This window comes from Thermobia domestica, chromosome 14, assembly GCF_964235325.1.
Source record: "Thermobia domestica chromosome 14, izTheDome1.hap1.1, whole genome shotgun sequence".
NCBI lineage: Eukaryota > Metazoa > Arthropoda > Insecta > Zygentoma > Lepismatidae > Thermobia > Thermobia domestica.
Genome location: NC_137467.1, coordinates 41,976,407 through 41,991,394, shown reverse-complemented (window position 1 = coordinate 41,991,394; position 14,988 = coordinate 41,976,407). Strand labels below are relative to the sequence as shown.

At 35.7% G+C, this 14,988-nt stretch overlaps 2 protein-coding genes across 4 annotated transcripts in view; one reads left to right on the top strand and one right to left on the bottom strand.

Moving 5' to 3' along the window:
- The window catches only part of LOC145669649 (transmembrane 7 superfamily member 3-like), an 80,334-nt gene extending 75,512 nt beyond the window's left edge, over positions 1–4,822 (bottom strand). The window contains exon 1 of the mRNA XM_081737897.1: positions 4,585–4,822. Within this exon, the coding sequence (XP_081594023.1) occupies positions 4,585–4,678 (94 nt within the window). The 5' untranslated portion in view covers positions 4,679–4,822. The remainder of the gene's footprint in view (positions 1–4,584) is intronic.
- The window catches only part of LOC145669648 (ankyrin repeat and sterile alpha motif domain-containing protein 1B-like), a 332,601-nt gene continuing 322,432 nt past the window's right edge, over positions 4,820–14,988 (top strand). For all 3 annotated transcript variants that reach the window (XM_081737896.1, XM_081737895.1, XM_081737894.1), the window contains exon 1: positions 4,820–5,061. In XM_081737896.1, the coding sequence (XP_081594022.1) occupies positions 4,958–5,061 (104 nt within the window). In that variant the 5' untranslated portion in view covers positions 4,820–4,957. The remainder of the gene's footprint in view (positions 5,062–14,988) is intronic.

Genomic DNA, 14,988 nt, shown 5'->3' with positions numbered 1-14,988 from the left:
GCTCAAAAAAGCTCAGGTTTCGACTGTTTGAAACTCACTATTTTCGGAGCTAGAGCTCACTAACCTCAATGAGACTCACGCCAGCTCAGATTTCCAATTTTACAAGCTCACTATCCTCAATGGGGATCGAGCCCTCTAATCTCAATGAGGCTCACACTAGCTCAGATTCCCACTCTTCCGAGCTCACTATCCTCAATGAGCCTCAAGCTAGCTCAGCCTCGCACTCTTTCAAGCTTACTATCCTCAATGGAGCTAGAGCTCACTAAGTTCAATGAGGCTCACGGAAGCTCAGGTTTCAACTCTTTCAAGCTCACTATCCTCAATGGAGGTAGAGCTCATATACCTCAGTGAGACTCACGCTAGCTCATATTTCCAATTTTACAAGCTTACTATCCTCAATGGGGATCGAGCTCACTAAGTTCAATGAGGCTAACACTAGCTCAGACTCGCACTCTTTCAAGATTACTTTTGTCCAAGGGGCTCGCACTTAGTAATTTAAGTGAGGCTCGTCCTCGCGAGTTTGGACACATTAGTCACTGAATATATATTGAATTCTCATCTATACGTAAGTTCTATATATAAAGTACCTCCTCCATTCATTATATCCATATGTATAGTTAACTGAAGCAGGCACGTAGCCAAGAGGGGGGTTCCGGACCCCCCCCTTCTTCGAGACCAGAAATGAAAAAATTAAGGATGAAACAAATGAAATGAGAAAAAGAAGATCAGCGTTAAAAATTAAAAAAAAAAAAAAAAGTACAGGAAGCTTTTGGCTACTCTATATTATGAGAAAATTTGTATTAGTTGCAATACATGGTGGCGAGGTGAGCGAGATAGTCAAGCGAGCGGAAGAGTCAAGGAATTTGATATTTCTAGAAAAGTTACAGAATTCTCAGAATTTCTGCTACTAGTCAGGGAGATTTCAAGCTTCTGAAAGCATAGTGCCGTTGAGTAACAGCGTGGACATTTTTTATCATAATTTTTCGTCATCGCATCCTTGTAGAATCAAACATGTTATCTCAAAAACAATTTTCTACTGTTCCTTTAACCTGTCATTTGGAACCGACAGTAGTTGACGAAATAATAATAATAATAATAAAAAATATATATGGGAAAGGAGCTCTATTAGCATTTGATTCAACAGAAAAAGGAAAGCAGATATTGTAAAATATTTTACAAGACATTATTGAGTATGTACTTTTTATAATAGTGAATATGTACTTTTCACAATAGTTGAGATCATATGAAAGGAAAATTGTTATATTTGAATGAACAAAGAAAATAACGTAAAAATTGTAAAATCTTTTTCAATACTTTTTATTCTTTTATTACTCGAGATTTCTTCATAGTTTGTTATTAAAATACTTACCAACATATCCTAATTTTATTGTCCTAACAAACCAACAATATTGATAATAAAGTAGTTTACAATGATCAAGCTCCTGAGCCTTCAGAATATCATATCACGCCCCTCCCCCCCCGTTACAAAATCCTGGATAAACGAACCAACATATGTTCCAGTAAAATAGTTTAGAATGATCGAACCCCTGGTGTGATGATCACAGTATTTTATGTCACGGAGCCCCCCCTTCATGAAATCCTGGCTACGTGCCTGAACTGAAGGAAACTAAAATTAACGAAAAACAGAAACATACACAAGCGGAACACAGTTGGTGAACTTAACCAACCTTTCTTTACTCACTAGTGTATTTCTTCCAATTACGTTCTTTTGCTGACTTCAATATTGTTCAAACACTAAAGCTCAAAATGGGTTAACTCCTGCATCGCCGAACCCATAATAATAATAATTAAATAATAATAATATTTAAATAATAATAATAATAATAATAATAATAATAATAATAATAATAATAATAATAATAATAATAATAATAATAAAAACAGATGAATTGGAAAATTTATTTTGGTTTCCGAGGAAAAGTGAGAGAGTGAGTCAGGTGAGAAGAATAGTTGAAGTTAGGAAAATACTTGTTGTTGTTAGTTGTTTCTGATGTTGTAAGCGGCACTATATGTGGAGGCGGGAGAGACTATTTGGCAGAGAGCTGCACTTGTTATGATTTACGGGAAATGCAGCCTAGTAAATGACAAAATTGTGTCATACAAAAATAAGGAGTGTTAGTTGCTGAAATTGTGAGAAAGTCATGGTCTACTAAACAGGCGACAGTTGAAACTAACATTATACCACACCTAATCGAATTTGATCTATTTTAGTACCTTTTTGGATGACATTTAGAATCTCCACGAAAGCTGAGCAATACATAAGCCATGCATTTTATGACACATAAAGTGTTTTTCCATTATCCTAATTTTTACGCATACCCACCACCACTCGCGCGCCTGCTCTCTACGGACGCAACCCCTCACTGACTGCTTGGGGGCCTCTGCTGCGCTCCTTTCTGAATCGGTACATATCATTCGTGCTTTTTAGTGGCCACTTAGCACAAGTTGATTCATGGTTTGTGCACATTTTTTATGCCATATGTCCACACCGTGTTTTAAACAATAATCAGTACCAAGTGAGTCAGGTTCACAACTAAATAATATTCTTTGGGGAAAAACTAAATAATATTCTTTTTTTTATTATTATTCTCGAGTTTCGTGTGGTCTGGCGACACAGCAGTAATGTCTTCAAAAGTACTAATTATAAGAATGTGAACAACCACACACCCAACTACATTCCACATCCTATTGTTTTTTCTATAACTTAACAAGGTAATTTGGTGCAGAATAAAAATAGCCTGCCAAATTTAAAAAGTCCTTTTCTTTCATACTTTTAGTGTCAATAATTTTCTAAGGCATTCTAGACTATTATTAGCTTGGTACATGCCCAAAGAATTCATGAGAATTGATAATACACACACAAACTCATTTATCCTGAAAATGATTGCGCGCTATCCTAGTAAATGCAATTATTTCATCACGAAATTTATTTGCAGTCTCTTAGAAGTTGATTCTTTGGGTAGAAATTGCATTCATGGGTGCAGATTCATTTTAGGAGAAATTCCCCTTAGGGGTATAAATACGCGTTCGGACGTATGCCATAAAAACGATTATACAGAAAATACAAACGAATTTGTGCAAGGTTGACACAAGAAGCGAGAATGCTGTCTAAGCGAGCTAAGGCAGGAGAGCCCATGAGATAGCGCGAAGGTGCTTCCACAGGGTGCACTCCGTCAGTAAGGGAGAGTATTCTCAAAAACGTGCGAATGGTAATGAAAAAAACTTGACGCATCATAAAATTACATAGGTTAGAGTATTTGTAATGGTTTCCACTTGTAACAATATATTTATACACATAAAATATAATTTCACACTTTGTGCAACAATACTCCACCACTGTAAATTAGTATGTTACACAATAGCAAATGAAAAATGAAAGGAAATCTTCATGTTTCACGTCTCACGATTATGTCGGTTAGGATAAAGGAGACGGCGAAGATGAGAAATGAATGAAATGGTGGAAGAAAGAAAGTGGGAGGAAACGGGAGAACCCCTAGAAAACCCACGAGCACGGTGTTTGTCCACCACAAAGTCCACACGGCGCGAGTTGGGGTAATAGTATACATGCCCCCCTGATCTGCGTTCTTGTGTTCTATTATCACTTCTACATGAAATACCATGTGCACAAGACAAGTGACATGCGTTAAATTCCTCTTTCACACACACATAGCCATAGATAAAGTACAAGGGCATTACACATGCAGATATAAAGTACAAGTACGTTCTTTTTTATTTTCGTATCAGTCGATAAATAAATAAAAGTCGCTTTGGTACCCCCTTTTTAAGTTCGTACATACTCAATGAATAATCCCTAAAAGTATGAGCGTCCTACCCCTTCGGGAACTGATGCAGCTTCATTGTAGTATATCCTGAGTTGGGATCGAACCAGGGACCCCAAGTACCGGAGGTGAACGCTCTACCACTAAGCCACCGCGCTCCCCTTTCTTGCACAATCGCGTTTGATACGCAGTCATTCATTTTAACCGCAGTATAACTCTTGTAATGTTTTGACATTTGTAAACATGAAATACTGATTAGCTAACTACATTGTGAAAAATTCATTAGGTAGTCGAATTTAATATTCAAAAGATCCTCTTTCGTACGTACTCACTAATTTTAACCGTACCATCAAAAACTTTTTTATTGACTATTCTTAATCAATACCGGTAATTTAACTGAAAAATAATAGGATTAACGATTGGAGCAGCTTGAATTATGATTTGTATTTAAAGTTTATTGATAGGCCTAGCTACTTGGTTCAGATGAATTTACTACAGAAAATCAATAGAAACGAAAAATTTGTTTTACGTCCCACGATTATGCCCTGTATCTAAGGGAGAGGAATGATAATTACCAATTAACGGAAGAAGAATGTGGGGGAAATTCCCGAAATAACGCACAAAGTGCAAGGCTTATTACATGACACTTCAATATAGACATAAAGCATTCCATTTATTATAGTATTATTAATGACTTTAACTGTCAGAGTCATACAGAATATTCTAAGTACGTATTATCTTGTAAAAGAATTCTTAAATTCCATGTTAATATCTTTTCCCTTACCTTTCATACCATCCTGTGCAACTGATATTGCCACAAAATTTGGTGAACAAACAAGTAACACACTCGTAAACAGTAACGACCTCCTCAAGCACATTTTTAACAAACACAATATGAATCTGTACTATTATTTGTACACTCACTCATAAAGCAAATAAGATAAAATTATTTGTTGGGTTTCATTTCGATCCTACTCCTGATCAATGCATCTTTCGTTACTCACTTGTTTTCTGTTTTCTCAGCTGACGGATGAGGGCGTATGACAAGTTGCAACATGGCGTTCGTGGATCAATGAATCTCATAGAATAGGAATTTAAGTGTAAATTAACAATTTTAATATTCTCTTTTTGTGATTTACGGTATGCGTTAATGGGCCATGGGCAAAGATCAGGAGCTGTTGGAAGCAGCAAGAAACGGAAATGTACCTGTTGTGGAAAAAATACTCAGCCAAAGGGCGAAGAGGAGTGGCCCACTTGCCAGGTGAGTGTTTTATATTTTTTTCGGAAAAAGAGGTATTTAAACCCACTTCTGAATGTAAATATCAATAAAAGTGGGATGCAAAAAGATCGAGGAACTGTATAGTTTTGCGTATTGTTTACAATAGAGCCATTTAAGAATCTTTTTATGCATATTTTTTTGAGGCTATCCCGTAAGTACATTAACAGGTCGAATTAAAACTTAATTCGAACTGACAATTGATCTGTATTTTGATGCAGGAAACTATCCATTTTAGTCATAATAAGCCACTCAATATAATAAAATATCCTGTATTATTTATTTTGCCTCTTCCATGGCGAAATTATCTAAATACTTCATTGAATGGATGTATTTTTCGACTGTTATTATTTTGACAATTTGAAATCAATCTTATGTATTTCAGAAATAATTAAGAACATGAAGAAGGGAGTGATTATTTCCTCAGACTTTCATAATAATAAAAGTTGCGTCCAAAGAATGTCGGAAGAACAAAATGAGTTCGTACTCCCAATTGCAGTAAACAGGTGTAAACATAGCTATTGTACCGGTATGTAGCCGTTTTATTTTCGTTTTTTTTTTTTTTTTTTTTTTTAATATTGTGTTGCATCTTATCAATGGGCAACACGTAATATATTTCGTGATATTACATTTTACGGGGGCATATTGATATTCATGAAATATGAACTTCTTATGGCCGGAAATGTACTCTTATGCTAATATTTGCATTAATGGGTACAAATTGACTTAGAAGAGCTAACTATAAATACAGCATATGAACATATGGCGTAATAGCTACAGTGCATAAAACACAAATCAACTTGTGCTATGTGGCCACTAAGAAGCTCGAATGCTATCCAACCAGGTCAGGGCAGGAGCGCAGCAGAGGCGCCGGTGCAGTATTGGTGGATGTACGCATAGACCGGGATAGTTTAAAAGCCCTTTATACTGTATAGAGACATATGTTTTGCGTACGGCACATTTTTGCAACTCTTCCCTGATCACTTTCTACACTGCCTTCACATAGCAGTTCACTTCATTGTATCTTATGGAGTACTACGAGGTGTAGAGTACACTTTTCAGGTGAAAGGTAAGACTTCGATATATTATACAATGCTTTTGTAAAGTCATGTAACATATTTTTCCTACATATTTTACAAATTTATGCTCCCATAAAGGATGATAGCACGGGGTAGGATAGTGATTCTTTTTCAAATTTAAGAAGGATGATGTTCTTTTGTCTTATTCACCTATGAATAAGTAAAATGTTTGCAAATATATAATATTAGTTGTATACGTAATAGTTAATAACAGCTACTCGCTTAAGCGAAATTTTGGTGCAGATTAAGAATATGGGGACGTTATTTAGTAAAATATATGTATAAAAATATTTAAATCAGAAATAAAGGATACTGTTTCAAGAACATATTTATACAGTCAATGGACATGTAAATCATCTGTGAACGCAGGAACATTGTTAAAAATATATATATAATTTATTACTAATCCTGTGCAGTTGTATTGACGACCTAGCATGGGTTAGTATGTGTTTTGCGCACTTCTCTTCCTTTATTTGCATACCCTCCTTCGTTAACGTGCCTGTTTTCTACGTACCCATCCAGTGCTACCTCGCTGGCTTTCCAATTTGACCTGTGCTGAAAAGTTGTTAAACTGTACACTCAAAAAAAAAAAAAAAAAAAAAAAAAAAAAAAAAAAAAAAAACTTGAAGACATTGGAATACCATTAGTGAATACTACTAAATATTTTTCAAAAGCTAACAATTTTTCTTTTGCCAGTTTTTCGTAAGTGAAAAGAGAATGAAATGTGACTTACCATAATAATAGATAATGCTATTCTGCACCCGAAAATATGTCTCGGAAGAATTTTCAGTGTTGCCTTCCATAGAAATTACAATTTGGCCAGAATTTGAATTACCCAATAATCTAGGTTAAGGCAGCGACTAGAAAAATGAACTCAACGGTAATTGATGACTTATCACGCTGTCTGTGTTCCTTGTTAACTACTTTTTAAATATTATTTGTATTTATTTTGTAATAAAGAGTACAAAATAAGCAACTTTTAATAAACAGTAGATTTAAAATACAAAATACAAATATTACAAACTAATGTGGGGGACACTTTCTTGTAAAAGCTCACGAAAACAATTTTTAAAAAGCATTGCCATATGAACGAAATGTAACGTTTTCGTTTCATGGTATTTTGTCACGGATCAGTGGCTAACGCAGTAGTCCTTAGTTTCATTTCTGGTTGAAATACAAGCTGGAGTATTTGTTCGGGTCTCACTTTAAAGCGGAAGTTCCATCTCAGAGGAGTTGTTGAAAAGGGACGCTTATCTTAAATCAATCTAAACCAGATTTTCGCCAGATTTATAATTCTCTTAAGAGTTAATGAGCTCCTTCGTGGATGTGTGGATGCCGTACGTGCCTTTGGCGTCGGAGGCCCTGATTTGATTCCCAGCGAGACCTCATGTGGTTTGGATCCCACGTTAAGTTTTAGTTCCACATTTCAAATAGCCTCACTGCTGAACGGGACGCTAAACTCAAATCCAGTCCAACCTTAGGAACTAGTGCTTTAATTGGCTTAATAGAAATTTTACTTCTGTAGCTCCTTCGTGGCTAAGCGGTTAGCGTACGCGCCTTTGGCGCGGAAGACCCGGGTTCGATTCCCGGAGGGAGCTCATGTGGTTCGCATTCAACGTTAATCAGTAGGTCCATGTCTCATATTACCTCGCTGCTGAACGGAACGTTAAACTTAAAATCAACTCAAGTCAAACTTTAACTTCTATATAAAAGAAAAGAGACTACACAAAACTCTGTTCCAGAATTTCATTTTTTTTCTCCAAGTTTCAGTAGTATTTTTTTATTATTTTCATTCAGTTAGCCTATTATTATTATTATTATTATTATTATTATTATTATTATTATTATTATTATTATTATTAAGTATTCTGCCTTTCGGCAGGTCCTGGGACTAATGAGGATTTTTTTTTTTCAATTTTAGATTTTGACCTGGAAATGTTTTTTCCACATTTGTCGATCTTCAGCTTCCTCTTTTAACTCCCAATATTTTCTTCTATTTCTCAATTCATCGAGCACTTGTGTTCTCCTTCCTATTCCTCGCTTTCCTTCCATTTTTTCTTCTATGGCGGTATGAAGAAGACAATTTCTTCGCAAGATGTGTCCAATCTAAGTGGCCTTTCTACGAACGATTGTGCCTACAAGCGTCCTCTTCTCTCCTATCCGTTTTGATACATCTTCGTTTGTTACTTTTTTTCTGTTCATTTTCCTCTACCATCACATTTCGAAACTCTCCAAATATTTCTTCTTTAACTTCCGTAAAGTCCAAGTCTCTGAACCATTAAATCCAATACTCCATATATAGCATTTGACCAATTTCTTCCTTAATCCAGTATTAAGGCTGCTGGTTAAGAACCTGCGTATATAAGAGTATTTTTTCATATAACTAACGTCAGGTGAATTTAGTACTCCCTGATGGTTGGATGAATAAATGGCGGCACCTTTCCCCTGTCTTTCCATTGTAGTTTATAGGAAGCGACAATATTCACTCTAATTCAGTCACATTCAAGGGTTGGGTTTTAAAAATTTGGCTAAGGACAAATTAAATCAATAGTCAAAGAATAAAGCACGTTTTACTGATTGGCTGCTGTAGCCTGCACCATATTGACAATAATTGAATCAGTCATTTCGAGAAGGCCATATATCCACTAAAGTACATTATTGAGAAGAAAAGAAAAACAAGAAAAAAAAACTTTGCATTGCAAAGTCTACGTGTACAATGACATTGATGATATTGAGGCAATAGTGTAGAATATGTAACATAATGTTACCATACAATTGGTCTTTTTCACAGGGGATTCGCGTTTCTTTGCGTGCGTTTCAAAAAATGCACTAAAATGAAAATGTGCTGGGGATGGACATATGGCCTGACCGCAATGACTGATTCAGTTAAATCAGATTCAAGAGATGGATATAAAAACTTTGGCCAAAGACAAATGAAATCAATAATCAAAGAATAAACCATGTTTTACTAATTGGCTGCTATAGCATGTATTCACAGTAATTGAATCAGATTCAACTTATGGATTTGGAAAGTTCGCCCCAGAACAAGTCGAATCAATAATGAGATTCGGGCTTTATATGTAATTTCTTTTCACTCTTGAGAGTTTTATATTGGGAGGATATTTCTGAAAACTAAAATTAGGAGCTATCATCAGTCTGTAAAACAAAATAATCAGGAACAGCAAGGATTAGTATCTGATTATTGGTTTATTTTGTCTTTCGACATCGTTTGGTATTCACCTCTGACAAAACACCGTGCTGCTATCTGTAAGCGATTGTCAAGCGTTTACATTTACCTTAAGGTACCAAACTGGTGAAAGAATACAAATTTCAACCTGGACCAACCTTGATATATTTACGTCTGTTATTTAGCACTTGTCAAAATTTTCAATTGGAATCTCCATCTTTCTCTGAAGCGGTTTCTTAAGAGCATTTAGTGCAAATTGGATCATCTCATGCTATAAATCGTTGAGTTATAGGAGTAGTAAAAGGTTCTGTAACTGGTACATTTCTTCTTATATTATACAAATACTTTGATATTACCAGTAACAAAAGCTGTTCACAAAACCATCGATAAAAAAAAAAAAAAAAAAAAAAAAAAAAAAAAAAAAAAAAGTCACAGAGCATATGCCCGAAAACATAAGGGTATTGAATTTTTAGCAATTCAGTTTTTGCAAGCTACCTACAATTTTGCCCCCCACACGCATGTATGTTATGTGAAAGAAAAATGAACGAGATTAATTGCTAACGAATATCTGATACTTGGGAAGTAGTAAATATAAAGGACACAAAATACCAAGATTATAACGTGGAGAGAGACACTTATTTAGTCTACAAATGTTAAAGACCGCAAAGAATATACTTCACTTAAATATTCCAACTCACGTTGCCACCCTAAATCGTTTTTAGATACTACTCAGAACTTTCCTCAATGGTGAAAAAAGAAGTTCCCATTGAAAATTTCAGCATTGAAGATTGGCCCAAGCTTTTACTTTCCCCTCATATTAAATATCTTCCTTATTGGGGCCGCGGTGGCTCAGTGGTAGAGCGTTCACCTCTGGTGCTTGGGGTCCCGGGTTCGATCCCAGCCCTCACCAAGTGAACTTTGTGGTGGACAAACACCGTGTGCGTGGGTTTTCTCGGGGTTCTCCCGTTTCCTCCCACTTTCTTCATTCCACCATTTCATTCATTACTCATCATCACCGTCTCCTTTAGCCTAACCGGCATAACCGTGGGACGTAAATCTCAAAGATTTCATTTTCATTTCATATCTTCCTTATTTTCAGTTTAATAGTATGGATTTCGACTCTACCCTAGGTTAAATATGTGTTTTCCTCCGCCTTTATTAATGTTATTTTGTTTATTTTGTCTTATTTTGTTTCTTTTATACTAGTTTTTGTTAGTAATTTATCTCCTGTAGTGTTTTTTTTTTTTTTTTTTTTCGTTTGTTTGTTTTTCTTCACAGAGTACATGCATGTTCGGAGCAAGAATTACAGGTAGCTTGTAAAAGTTTAATTCCTAATTAAATATCCTCATGTTTTCGGAGATGTTCTATGAATGATGTGTTAACATCATGATTGGATCTCTGTTATATATGGATATTTATTTATTTTGTAAAGAAAGCCTCTGCATTATATTTGTTAGTCCTATGAAATTAAGCTATTCTGCAGTCATTGATATATTTTTCTGAGTTTATCGAAGGCATATCGTACAGTTCAGCAAGTTATTATTATTATTATTCAGTCAGTAGCAGCATTTGAAAGTGAACACTGGGAGGGGGAAAATTTTTGCCATTAGTAAGGGGACATGTTGCTAAGTAATGGTGTGGACTCAAAAAGTGGAGGAGGTAATTGCTTTCGTAGTTTCTCGTATTTGCCGCCACTGATTATAGTGTTCAAAATACAAATATGATTTTTTTTAATATCTAAACATTACATTTTTTGGGGCGGGGGGCGGGGAGAGGAGGTTATTTCTAATTTTTAAACCAAACCAGAGATTAATATTTAATAGATTAATATACCTCTCGTTTAATATTTGGTCGATAACTTGATGCAACCTCTCCCTCATAAACACTTCGGGCCTGTTTCACAATAAATTCTAAATTTAACTAGTGTTGAGCAGGTTTTTACAATTCCATGTATAATAGACCTGTGTCATTAAGAATACCAATTGTGCTACTTATAAGAAAGTCTTGCTATTACTCTATTTCTTTCTTATTGTTCGAGTTGCCCACTTATCTTTATGGGTATTCGGTAGGATTTTTGTTTGAAACCCAAATAAAGAATTTCAAAGAAAATAATAATAATTGAAACCATGTTCTGGCAAACAGGACTGGATTTGGAGATTAAACTATCAAAGTTATGTGTAGCAAATTAGCATGGAAGTGTTTTTCCATGCTGAAAAATTCATTATGACGTGATTTTTGGGCCAATTTTTTTTTTTTTTTTTTTTTTTTTTTTTTTAATTTTTAAGTTGGTTTAAACAAAAATAAATAAGTAAAATAGATTTAAAAGCATATATGCCACGAATCGCAGCAGTTTGTTTACATTTGTTTGCATAGTTTAGTGTAGGTTGAAGGTACTTTAAAGCATCCACTAACCAAGTCTTCTTTTGACAGCAAGCGTCCCAATTAGTCGAAATGGAACCATTAGTAAAGAATGATCTCTTACTAGTTTCACCCTGTTCCTTAAGTTTCCATGAAACAAATTGCATGTCATATGCAAGCTCTTGAAATGTTCTGTACTAGTAGTAAACATACGTTTTCTTTTGTCTACCTTCGCTTTCTTTCCAGATACCCAGTTTTGAAAATATTTTCTATTCATCACCTATGCCGATACCTCAGCTTGGCTTTATTTTCTATGGATGCTTCTCACACGTGCTAAATGTGGTTGCATGCTGATCTTATTCCTATATTGATTCCATTCCTAAAACCTCTAGTTTCTCTAAATCACCAATGACTTTCGTATATTTGCTGCCCTTTTTTGACCAACTTCCTGAGGCTTTAAAGGCCAAAATACAAGTACCTCTAGATAGGGCTCGACGAGTATTTCCTATTACACCTGTTGGTGAACGTCAGTGGTAGAGCGTTCACCTGCGGTGCTTGGGGTCCCTGGTTCGATCCCAGCTCGCACCGTGTGGACTTTGTGGTGGACAAACACCGTGCTCGTGTGTTTTCTTGGGGTTCTCCCGTTTCCTCCCACTTTCTTCATTCCACCGTTTCATTCATTTCTCATCATTACCGTCTCATTTCTCATCATCTAACCGGCATAAGCGTGGGGCGTAAAACTTAAAGATTTTATTTCATTTCTACCTTTTAGGGCCAATCAAACTGTGAATAAACCTCTTTCAAGAGTGTCGTGGGGGGGGGGGGACTAGTTCTTTTAAATCTTAAATCTCGGACATTGTTTTAGTGTTACATAGTTCATAGTATAAAATTTATAAACTGATAAGGTGATTGTACGAACATAATGAAAAGTATTTATCAACGTTTAAAGATAGAGAAATCATTATACAATTTACTCCAATAATAAATTAGGTTTAAATGTTGTTATACCACACCCTTCGTGGACTTCTCGTGGCGCGAAAGAGTTCTGATAACTTTTAGATGAAGTTGAGAAAAGAAATAGAGCATATATTTTGTACATAATTTTACAAAATGACAATTAGATAATACAAGAAAAGCTTATCGAGAGTCGAGACGAGACGAGAAAAAAAATTCTCGTCTCGTCTCCTTTGCATTATTACTGATATGTCAATTAGTTTGGAATTTGACAAGATTGTACCGTGGCGGGTGTATATGTACTCATTTCTTTGCTGGTGACTGTACATTCCAAATGACGACGACAGCAACTATATCCGCAGAGTGTATCGATTTAATGTAATTTATTGGCTTCCTCTGCATTTAACGTGATTAACTAGCGTTGGAAATGAGGATTGAAAGATCGCGTGGAGGCCAACAGTTTTCTGATTTTATCGTTCTTGTAGTTTCAGATTTAACGGATATATATGTAAGGCATGCGAAGAAATTCTTGAAACTTTAAAATAGCTTACTTACTTGGTCATATTTTTTAAAGAAATATTTTTTCTTTTCATAATAATATTATAGATCGGACATATTCGTGGATGTTTTCGCTTTTTTCTCTCTGTTAAAATTTTTTCGTTAGAAATATTTTCTTTTTCTTTTTTCTTTTTTAAAGATACGTGTAGGTAAAAGTCCTGTCTGTAGCCAGAATACTAAGACAGCAGACGGAAGATAATTTTTTGAGGGAGGACTAACTTGAGTTAACCACACATTCTCTACTTATTTTTTTTTAACATATGCGAGGGGAAATCGTAAAGTCTTTGCGCCTACTGATTTATTGCGCCAGATTACAAACCATAAACGAAAAAATAAGAGAGACACAATATTATATGCACCTGGTCTAGTTTTCACATAACCGCCTATTGAGGCACTTGTGCCACCGTACCAAAAGTTTCCTGATGCCTGCTGCGTAGAAGGTGACCGGCTGATCACGGAACGAACGACGAGCAACGTTCTGCGCTTCGGTATCGTTCCTGAATCTCTGTCCTGCCAGGAAATTCATTAATGGACCAAAAAAGATGGTAATCACTAGGGGCAAGGTTTGGACTGTAAAGGGATCCTCCATAATATCCCACCCCGAAGAATGAAAATGGAAATTTGGTAATTGTTCTGACGGGGTCAGCAAGGAATAAAGTCAGCCTGATCGCTTATTGTCCTTGGCATTTTCTCGTCCACTTTCAAACTCATTGTACCATCACTGCACACTTCACACTGCTAAATGCTTGGCCCCATACACCAGCTCCATTTTCCTGTGGATATTTTTGGCTGTGTCTCTTGCACCATAGGAAACGAATAACACGTCGCTACTCATCAAGCTTGGACATCCTGAGCACTCCGTACACCTTTAAATATTGATATCAGCACCATGTGGTGGAAGAAATCGGAAGTTGCACTTCAGCCTTTAGAAGAAATTCCTGCTGCATTGCTCGTGTATATCAATTTTGTATTAAAATATATTTCATGCTCTATAGAAAATAGGTGCAAAGACTTTTTGATTTTTCCTCGTATTTATCTCGGCAAACAGATGAAAATTTCTGGAGCATGAGCGCTTGTGTCGGCTCCTCCTAGTTATGCGCCTGGATAAAATTTTACTGCTGCAATTGAATCACGGTGATATGGACAGAAGCGCAAATGAACATACGAATGTCTTGCCTTATCAGAATTACTCATTAGCAATCTCATTAATTTATATGAAAATCTAGCGTTAAACCCGTAATGTTTCTTCAAGCTTTTCGAGGAATAGTTTATGATTTATTTTTAAATGATTTATTCGTTTCCTATTTCTTTTGTTACATCCAATAATCCATTATCGCCTAATATTATATACCCCACTGAATATCTTATTGACATTTAATATGTGCGTTTTCACCATTCAGTGATATTATAACTGTTGATCGATATGTCACTCATCGAAAGAATTTCCTTGTGGTTATATACTTAGCATATGTGTCTTCGGTGTAAGGTAGCCACCTGCCCCGAATTAAATATCCCGATCTTAAAGAAATATTTTCAGCGTTCCGAATTAGTTCTAAGAGAGACGCGGGACGCCAAATTATCCAGAACACTTACCAAATATGCAGTATAAATTCTTATTGACTTCGTAAAATTCGATTCTTGAAAAGTGGGTGTGGAGAAGGGTGGAGAGAATTAGTTGGGTCGAACGGAAAATAAATGAGAAGCTGTTAGAAATGGTGGCGGAGAAAAGAACAGTTTTAGATGAGGTAGAGAAACTGGTTGGGACATTGGCCAAGA